The 10,902-nt window shown below is 40.3% G+C and overlaps 1 protein-coding gene across 1 annotated transcript in view; it reads left to right on the forward strand.

Moving 5' to 3' along the window:
• The first annotated feature begins 5,590 nt into the window (after positions 1–5,590).
• The window catches only part of LOC122548633 (E3 ubiquitin-protein ligase TRIM32-like), a 9,676-nt gene continuing 4,364 nt past the window's right edge, over positions 5,591–10,902 (forward strand). Inside the window, exons 1-2 of the mRNA XM_043687467.1 lie at positions 5,591–5,663; positions 5,744–6,283. Coding sequence (XP_043543402.1) covers positions 5,604–5,663; positions 5,744–6,283 — 600 coding nt within the window. The 5' untranslated portion in view covers positions 5,591–5,603. The remainder of the gene's footprint in view (positions 5,664–5,743; positions 6,284–10,902) is intronic.

Here is a 10,902-nt window from a genome sequence, read left to right on the forward strand (position 1 = left end):
TCAACTCCAGCCTCCCCACTATTCTTGACCCACTCCAATTTGCCTATCGGACCAAAAGATCCACGTCAGATGCCGTATTGCTTGCCCTTCACTCCTCCCTGGAACATCTTGACACCAAGAACAGCTATGTAAGAATCCTACTCATTGACTACAGTTCAGCCTTCGAACCTATTATCCCCTCGAAACTGATTGATTACTAAATGTAGTGATCTCTGACTAAGCTCCACTCTCTGCAACTGGATCCTCAGTTTCCTGATCCACTGGCCACATACAGTGAAGATTGGGGACAATATTTCATCCTCACGAACACTCAACACGGAGGCACCAAGGGGTATGTACTCAGCCCCCTATTGTACTCATGGTATACCCATCACTACGTCACCAAATACCAGACTAATGCCAGTTACAAGTTCACTGAAGACACCACCATAGTCGGTTGAATCTCAGATGGCAATGAAACAGACTACAGACAGGAGGTGGAAGACTTAGAAAAATGGTGCACTGAGAACAACTTAGCTCTCAATGTCAGCAAAACCAAGGACCTCATTATTAGCTTTCTGTGGGATGTTACTCATGTCCCCCTACACATTAACAGCACAGAGATGGAACGAGTGGAGAGTGTTAAACTCCTGGGAGTGATCATCCACAACAAGCTTTCTTGGACTCTCCATATGGTTACAAATGCCGAACAACATCTCTTCTTCCTCAGACAGTTGAGGAAATTTGCCAACTTTTATAGGTGCGCCATCAAGAGCATTCTGTCTGGATGTATCGCTACCTGGTATGGCAACTGTACCATTCAAGATCGGAGACGGTTACAGGAAGTGGTGAACTCCGCCCGGATAAACACAGATGCCAACCCCCCATCTATAGAATCCATCTAACAAGCCCACTGTCAAGGAAAAGCCACCAGCATTTTCAAAGATCCATCTCACCCTGGCAATGTTTTTTTACAACCTCTACCATCGGGGAGAAGGTACAGAAGCCTGAACACACACACACACACACACACACACCAGCTGGTTTCGTAACAGTTTCTACCCTACTGTTGTTAGAATACTGAATGGACCCACAAACTCTTAACATTCGCCTGTACCTGTGTTTTTGTTTTTGCCGCTATTACCTATTATTTACTATCTATGCTACTTAACTCTGATCTGACTGTATTGTTCGCAAGACAAAGCTTTTCACTGTGCCTCGGTACACGTGACAATAAATTCAATTCAATTCAAATGAATTCAATTCAATAAATGGTTGATGAGGTTGTGTTTGGAGTGTCAATTGAAATAGCTACCATTTCCTGGATTGTATCAAGTATCCTGAGTATTGTTGGAACCGCAGTCATCCAGGCAAGTAAAGAATATTCAATCACACTCCAAAATTGTGCCCTAGGTGGAAAGGGTTGGAGAAAACAGGAGGTTAAATTATGCAGTTTACTCAATAGGAAGAACTTAACCTTTTAAAACTTATGCAAACTCATTTTTTTTACAAACATGTAAACAGAAGAACCAAACATTATCCAACATTTCTTTTTGGAACCAATCCTGTGGGTCATTGTGATAGTTTATCTTTGCTTTGACACAATTTAGGTTTGGTGGGGTTAATGGGATAATAATCCAGAGAATAGTAGTTCAAATCCTACTATAGCACTTTAAGTATTTTAGTTTAGTTTAATCATATGGAAATAAAGAAGTAGTTTGGCTAAAAGTGTCCATGAAGTTGAACTGTTACTAAAATCCAATTGGTTCAATGTCTTTAAGGGAAGGAAAACTGCTATTCTTACTTGGCTAGTTTATATGGGGCTCCAGTCTCATATCTGTGCAATGATTCTTAACTGCCCTTTTAAATGATTCAGAGTTTTGTCAAAGCAGTTTAATTAGGAATGAGCAATAAATGTTGTTCTTACCCCAAGTCTGCATGTTCCAATTCACTAATTTTCTTCCTGGTAATCAACTTCCTAACCATTCATGAGGTATCTGAGCAAATCACATGAACTATCAAGCTTGGATGACAGTCCATTGACCTACTGGATATAATTGAGGTGCAGAAGGACGGACATTGTCAGCATGGAATTGTAGCTGCTTCAGGGTCCAATTTAAAATGGAAACAAATAGTGGCATCAGAAATTTTTCTTTGAGACTGCAAAAATTGCAAATTTTGGTTCCATTATTTCAGAAAAGTCAGAGAAAAACCAGGAAATTTGAAACCTATAAATTTAACAGCTCTTGTGGGGAATCATCTAGACCACGCTGGAGCTCAATTGGGCAGGAAACAAAAACTCAGTCTCCTGATTGCAGGTTGAAGTTTTGCTAAGAAGTTCTCATAACCTTTCAGGCAGGTCATCATGATGGTCAGGAACCTTTTTTTGCATTCATTACATGTCATGAACACTCAATGACAGCACACCTTGTGGAAATTAGTGAATTACTGAAATGTAATTATATATATGAGGCATGTACCTGGTGGTGTGCACTTCTTCTCTGAAGTTCCAGTGAGTACAAACCTTTTCACTAACTTGGCTCCTTCATAACCAAACTGTTTCTTTGAACAAATGCTTACAGTATAATGGATGAAGTTTGTCTATGTCACCCAGCTCATATGAACTCTTAGTTGTATGCAGTCTTGCTTGTTGTTCTTAAATGCAATGTCAGACATGAACCCTCACCAGGTCAACTAGCTCATGAGAAGTCAATACCATATGTGGTCTTGCTTGTAGTTCTTGAACTCTCACAATGTAACACATAGTGCATCATTGGGTCAACAAGCCTGCCAAGTGAGACAGGTGCATAGGCTGATGTCAGCCATCGTGATGTGGGGAGGTAAGCAGGGCTCAACTCAAAACAGGCACCACCAAAACAAAAGGTTCAGATACAAAGATGGGTTAGATAGAAAGAAACTAAATTTAAAGGGTGTGATTGTTGGGAGTAGTGGAAGAATTTTGCGGAATTGATGGTGGAAGTTGAGATGCAGAAGAGAGAATCATAGTGAGAGGGACACAGAAGACAAGGGAAGGTGAGAGCATATATATTTAGTGTGAGGAAAACAATCAGGCAATGAACATTGTTCCATCTCAGTTGTGTGGCCTCTCTGAAGTTCTGTGCATACTGATGCATTGTTTTCCGGCTTCTGAAGTCACTGAAAATGCATGTACTTTGGAGATCTGCACAATCAAAAGAAAGAGAGAGAATATCGGGAATGTGGTGCATTGGTGAGGGAGAGACAGCAGGTGAATTGAATAAAGGATGGCATATAAGGAGTAGAAGTATCAAGGGAAATAGTGAAAGCACTGATAGTCACAAGGGCAAACTGAAGAAAGATAAAAGGAATGACAGAGGAATGGAGCGTGATGAAAGGAAAAGTGCAGTTTGGAGGGGAAAGGAGAGGCTGAATGACTCAAACATTTGGAACAATGATCTCTCTTTTAAGTTGTCTCACAAAGAAGGCTTTACAGGGAATGAACAGTTCATATATTACGGGGCCTGACATGTGTTTGCACGTGCTCCTCCGCAGCACACCCATATGAGGAAAACCAGATAGAAACTGAAAAATACTATTCAATGAGTGTGCACTGAAGGACTTAATTCTGAAGCGAAACATTCGCAGCAGTATAAAGGCAAACAATCTATTAACTCTCAAAATTATTTTCCCACCCATGTCCCATCTTTTCTTTAACTCTGAGAAGAAGTGGCGTAAGTATGATATGTGGGGTCATTTCACATGCAGGAGTATTCATAGGCCCATGTATCTACACATTTCAGACATGGGATGGAACTATCGCACATTGGGGCTATATTGCAAAAGACAAAAAGATCAATATCAGACTAAGCTAATTGCTGCATGCAAAGAAAGCAATGTAAAGATCAAGGCTACAATGATCTTGCACATATCAGAATGAGAAAGAGGCAAACCAGTCATGAAGGATGCAGCTCATGTAGTAATGGCTATAGGGCAGGTTTTCACCCAACATATGTGCAGCCTGATAAGGGTAAATGACTATATCACAATCTCAAATGGAGAACAAACATTTCATTCTTGATAACTCTTCTCAGATCAGTACTTCAATGCCCAATGGTTATCCTACATAGTTCAGCAGCTGTAACAGCATTACCAAGGTTAAGAAGAAGAAGGGAAAGAAGATGGAGGAAGAGAAGAAGAAAAAAGAATGCTCAGCACAAACAGAACTGTGTGACTGGGGAGGTAACACTCTGCCTGTGGCACTGAATATAACAACGGCAGCCGCTCCTTTCAAAACTCAACTGAAACATGCAACATTTTCCATTGGCAGCCCTATGAGTGCATTTGTGGGTTTGCTGATGCCCTTTACAGAAAAGCAGTACAGATTATCCAATTCACCATGGACCTAGGGAGACAAGGTGCCCAAGCTATCTGATTTTCAGCCATCTCACTGGGTTCCTTCAGGTAAAAGGAGCTATCAGCTGAATGCATTTGGCACTCAGAGATCCATAACACCATCTGGCCAGATTCCTGAATGGGAAGAGATGTTATTTTCTCATTGTCCAGCTCATTTCTAATGACAGTTAACAAGTCCTGCAGATGTGCACTTGCTATCCAGTGAGCTTTCACAACACTTACATACTGCACAACCACCTGTTTCCTCAAATGTTTGCACCTTGCAGCATCTCCAGGGCTAGCTCATGGGTAATGGGGATATCCAGAAAGACATGGTTAATGATCCCAGTGTACAGCCCTCAACCAGATGCTGAACAGTCTACAATACTGCCCTTGCCTCCAATACAGCCATGAGTGAACAGACAATACAGGTAGAGGGAAATTATTTCCCATTTCATGGAGAATCTGGGACAAATGCCAATAAGCATAAAATCAGATCCAATTCATACAGAAGTTAGGTAACCCATTCAAATGGTGGAAACTCTCCGACAAAAGCAGTACATCATAGCTCAATTATTACATTTTAAATCTGGAATCAATAGACTTTTGCGAAACAAGGATAATAAAGGGCACAGAACCAAGGTAAGTGAATGGAGTTACAGTGTTATACAGAATAGCTATGATCTAATTGAATAGTGGAATAGGTTTGAGGGCCTGCAATTCCTCTTCGTGTTCCTGTGTTCCCATTGAATGGCACTGACTGCTCTTTGAAACACTATTTGAAGTGAAATTATTTTGAGCATAATGAATGTTCCAGAAGGACAGTGGAAAACTGGTAAATGTATAGCCACTAAATTGTATGCCAATTTAAAGCAATGTTTGTATGTACAGCTGTTTTGTTGCCTACCTGAAAACCGTAACAAAAATGTTAAATTGAAAACCGCCTTCCAGGTGAAAAAAGTCATGTACACTTTGGCACTTGCTTTATTACTAGATAATGTCTGAACAAGATAACGTGCTTGGCTGCTGGAGCGAAATGGAATCGAGACTCCATTACTGTAAATTATTTATGAAAGGAACAGCTCCATTAGTCAGACTGTATTTTTAAAAACTGGTCAGAAGATATTCAAAGCGTATGTTATAGTCAAAGTACATTGTTGCAAGAGCTTGTTAAAAATTTAGATAAGTTGTTAAGTTTTTTTTAACTTCAATTATTGTTTGTTTGCCTAATTTAGTTAGTATTATCTTGAAAAATGTTAAAGAAAAGACAATTGCTGGACTCTTTTTTTCTCAAAGAACTGGATGACAAGGAGGTAAGTTTTTAGATATTGTATATTCTCAATGAAGTTTCATGCGATCTGATCCTCAGTCAATAATTTTATTTATTTATTAGGCAACACTGAATCATATGGACAAGGAATGGAAAATGTCTGGAATCAGGCAAATTTTCTTTAACAGACTGATTGGTGAAGTTGGAAAACCTGGTTATGGGCCTGGACAGTTTATGTGGCCCAGTTCTCTAACAGTGACAACTTCTGGGGAGCTGGTAGTTAAAGACAGTGGAAACGATAGGATCCAGATCTTCAGCTCTGAAGGACTCTACAAACATGGCTTTTCTTATGAACCAGCAACAATAAAATGCTTGGGTGATGTTAAAGCTACCAGAGAAGGACAGTTACTAATTTCCAATGGAGCTAAAGCGATCAAAGTGTTTGCTCAAGACGGGCGATTAATCCACCAACTAACAACATCAAATGTCAACTGGAAACACTCATATGGATTATCAGTATTGCCAAATAATGATCTGGCAGTAACTGACTGGTCAGAACAAGGGAAGGTCCACATTATGAGTCGAGATTGGAAAGAAAATAACATTTTAAATATTGATACAATTGAGGGATTTTATCGGCCTACCTGTGTAGCAGTTAGAAAGGTGTGTGTGTGAAAGTTACATCTTAAATCTATGTTTAACCTTCAAAAAACAAAGTTATGGAGGTAAAGTATCTTGAAAAATTTGTCATTGATGTATTTGGTAAAATAATAGTGCCTTTGAACTGCTGATTTTGATTGTTACCATTAACATTCCATCACTATTCATCTTTCACCTCTGTATTCTCTTTTATCAATGATACTTTCTTTTTTCTTGTTATGGACCAAGACTGACAGACTGCATTCCTTTATTCTTCTTGCCTTCTGTCCGTGAACAGAATTGTTTAATTTTGAAAAGACTAAAATTTGTAGTTAAATCTTAAATATGAACCAGCAGTAATTTTCATGTCTCATCCTAGGTCATCTGCAACTTTACAGTCTTCCAAACAAAAAGTAAAATGAATTTCAAGTCAATGAATATTAAAGTCGAACAATATAGGTATCATTTTGCATGAAGAGCAGAGTCCAATTAGCTGGAATCAGGGGCCGTAGAGATCTTTCAATGCTGGCTGATAAGGCAGCAGGTGAGACAGCAGTTCCTGGTGATGTTTGCAGGCAGAGAATCAGTTTGCTTTCCGGATGAATTGCAGATTCTTTGGAAGCATGTTTTGAGGCTCTTAACTTTCAGGCAGGTGTAACTGTTAGCCTGGAATCTGTTGCCTTTTTGGCTAGTGGTAAGAGGCTAATTCAAAGGTTCAGAATGCGTGATTAAACTTGCAAATTCCAAATGAATTTTAATCCCATTACATTGCCCATCAATCAGTGTCTGATGAGTTTTTCAAGTTAATGAAGGTGCTTCTGCATCTCTGGTCAGATATGTTGGACACTCTTTAGAAGATGGATAGTTACTTTCAGCACCTATGTCAGCAAAATGAGTTTCAAGAGGTCTTTTTTGTTACAGACCCAGGCTTAGAGACAGGAGTCTGAGCTCTCTTGATTTCAATCTTCTCAGTATGACCACACAACAACAGCTGAAAAACTCTACAAGGGTGTGTTGTCTCAACATGTCCCTCTGCAATCCCATGTTAGAAACTTCAGGAACTTTAACCATCTTCCAAGTCTGTGGCAACCATTCTAAAAATCCAGTAAAGCCAATATTTAAAAGAAGAGGGATATAGAGTTTTAATGATTTTTAATATCCCATAGACATGATCATCATAACCTCTGTGACTCCCAGAGTCCAATAGGACCTGATGGGAGTGGCAAACATTATTAATTCAAGTTGTATTTTAAGTGTTTTTTTAATTACTTAAGGTTGACATCATTGTAATAAAGCTACAGTTGGTGTTCAGCTATCCCAGCATGTGTCACACTGTACAGGAAAGGAGAGGAGTAAAGAGATAAAGTACTTCTTAGCAACAGTGAAGAGTGATGGTGTTGTATAGCTTATTTGATCTTTTGCTTGCTTCATTCTTAACCAGACATTTATGCCAATAAATGAACTGACATGCATTAGTTAGTTTAATATGAATTTATTTTGATATGGATTTATACCAAGTATTAACAGCAAAATGAAGTGCCTGCAATGTGAAAGAAAAATGAACAGGATGGTTTACAGAGACATGAGATGAAAATCTACAGCAAACTAAAGAGTGAGATGAAAGGATGGGTGACCAGGAAAAGGTAAATAAGTATATTTTTAAAAAGTGTCATTAAGGAGGAGTAGGAAGTGTAAGGGTTTAGCTAAGCAATTCTGGATCATTAGGTCTAAATAATTGAAGACATAATGACACAATGTTGAAGCAAAGGCCAAGTGCTTGAAAGGAATGCAGAATTCCAGGACAGATTGTAGGAGACTTCAGGAGGCTACAGAGATAAGGTGTATCAGGCATGAAGAATTTAAAACAAATTAGGTTTTTAAATTTTGAGGCTAAGGTGGAGGGGATATTAGGATTCAGTGTTTGTCAATGAGGAAAGAAGAGAATGACACTAAGTGAGATGCATATTTGGAGAGCTAGAGCAGGCATGATAAGCTAAGTAGTTCCCATGTGTAAAACAAGTCTGTGATTTAGGGCAGATTGCTGAGAGGATCTTTGTAAGGAATACATACATGCATCAGAGTTTCACATGAGTTGAAGTGGAAAGCCGATAAGATAGGTTTTTAGAATAGTTATTGTCAATGGTTAACTATCCAATTTGCAACTCATCTAATAGGTGAACAATTACATTTGGCCTCATTGGCCTGCTTCCATTCTGCTGCACCGTGTCATGGCTAAGGGAGGGACAGGACTGGCAGCTTACGGTTCCAGGGTACTGGTGCTTTAGGCAGGACAGCGGTGGAGGAAAGAGGGGGAGTTGAATTTTTGATTAGTGCGTGTGTCACAGCAGTAGTTAAAGATGAAATAACTGAAGGAATGTCCAGTGAGGCTTTGTGGATGGAGCTAAGAAATAAGAAGGGGATGGTGACATTATTGGGGTTGTACTATAGGCCTCCAAGCAGTCAACGGGAATAGAGGAACAATAATGCAGGGAGATTCGGCAGACTTGCAGGAGCACTAGGGTTGATATAATATGGGATTTTAATTTTCCTAACATAGCATTAAACGCTTAGGTGGGGTGGAATTTGTTAGTGTGTCCAGGGAAATTTCCTCAAACAATATGTAGAGAGTTCTACTCAGGAAGGGCAAAACTTGATCTAATCTTGGTAAATAGGGCAGGACAGGTGACTGAGGTGACAGTGAGGGAGCACTTCAGGACCAGTGACCATAGTTCTATTAGTTTTAAAACAGTTATGGAGATGGACAAAACTGATCCACAGGTTCAAGTTCTAAACTTGAAACTAAAATTGGCACGCTAATTTTTTAGGAATTAGACAAGAGCTTGAGGGGGTTGACTGGTGTAGTTTATTTGCAGGTAAAGGGACCTTCGGCAAGTGGGAGGCCCTTCAACATGTGATAGCTAGATTCATATGTTCCTATGAGGGTGAAGGATAAAGTTGGCAGGAATAGGGAACCCTGGATGACCAGAGATATTGAGGCTTTGACCAGAAAAAAGGAGGCTTGGCTCAAGTACAGGCAGCTGGGATCAAGGGAATCCCTGGACATATACAGGGAACACAGGAGGTTACTGAAGAAGGAAATCAGGAGGGAGAAAAGGGAGCATGAGATAGCCTTGGCTGAGAAGATTAGGATGAATCCAAAGAGTTTCTTCAAGTATATTAAAGAAAAAAGAATAACTAGAGAGAGATTGAGACCCCTCAAGGACCAAAGTGGATATGTATGTGTAGAACTGCAGGAGATGGGCGAAGTCTTCAATGAGTATTTCTCTTCTGTGTTTACAATGGAGAAAGACATTAAGACTTGGAAACTTGGGGAAGTTAGTGGTGATATCTTGGGGACAGTCCATATCACAGTAGAGGAGGTATTGGATGTATTGGAATGTGTGCAAGTAGACAAAACTCCTGGTCCTGAAATTGCGGGAGCCCTGGCTGATATTTTTGCATCATCATTAGCCTTCCAGGTGAGGTCCCAGAAGAGTGGAGGGTAGTGAATGTTGTACCCTTATTCAAGAAGGATTGCAAAGAAAAATCTGGGAACTATAGACCAGTAAGCCTAAATATGTAGTAGATAAGTTACTTGAGTAGATTCTGAGAGATAAGATATCCATGCATTTGGAAAGACAGGGTTTGATTAGGAATAGTCAGCATGGCTTTGTGCATGGGTCATCATGCCTTACAAATTTTATTAGAGTTCTTTGATGAAGTGACCAGGAAGGTTGACGAAGGTAGGGTGACAGGACATAGTCTATTCGGATTTCAGTAAGGCTTTTGATAAGGTTTCACATGGTAGGCTGCTTTGGAAGGTTAGATTAGTTGGAATCCAGGGGAAGCTGGCAAGTTGGATGTGCAATTAGAGTCATAGAGATGTACAGTACAGGAACAGACCCTTCAGTCTAACTCGTCCATGCTGACAAGATATCCAAACCTAATCTACTCCCATTTGCCAGCACTTGACCCATATCCCTCTAAACTCTTCCTATTCATGTACCCATCTAAATGCCTTTTAAATGTTATAGTTGTACCAGCCTCCACCACTTCCTTTGGCAGCTCATTCCATAAACACACCACCCTCTGTGTGAAAAAGTTGACCCTTTGGTACCTCTTAAGCTTTGCGCTCTCACCCTAAACCTATGCCCTCTAGTTCTGGACACCCCCACATGAGGGAAAAGACCTTGTGTGTTTATCCTGTTCAGGCCCCTCACAATTTTATAACCCTGCTGTGGTTCTGTTCGCCGAGCTGGAAGTTTTTGTTGCAAACGTTTCGTCCCCTGTCTAGGTGACATCCTCAGTGCTTGGGAGCCTCCTGTGAAGCCCTTCTGTGGTGTTTCCTCCGGCATTTATAGTGGCCTGTCCCTGCCGCTTCCGATTGTCAGTTTCAGCTGTCCGCTGTAGTGGCCGGTATATTGGGTCCAGGTCGATGTGTTTGTTAATGGAGTTTGTGGATGAGTGCCATGCTTCTAGGAATCCCCTGGCTGTTCTTTGTTTGGCTTGCCCTATAATGGTAGTGGTGTCCCAGTCAAATTCATGTTGCTTGTCGTAGCAACATGAATTTGACTGGGACAACACTACCATTATAGGGCAAGCAAAACAAAGAACAGCCAGGGAATTCCCAGAAGCATGGCACT

The sequence above is a fragment of the Chiloscyllium plagiosum genome, chromosome 3 (genome assembly GCF_004010195.1).
Source record: "Chiloscyllium plagiosum isolate BGI_BamShark_2017 chromosome 3, ASM401019v2, whole genome shotgun sequence".
Taxonomy (NCBI): domain Eukaryota; kingdom Metazoa; phylum Chordata; class Chondrichthyes; order Orectolobiformes; family Hemiscylliidae; genus Chiloscyllium; species Chiloscyllium plagiosum.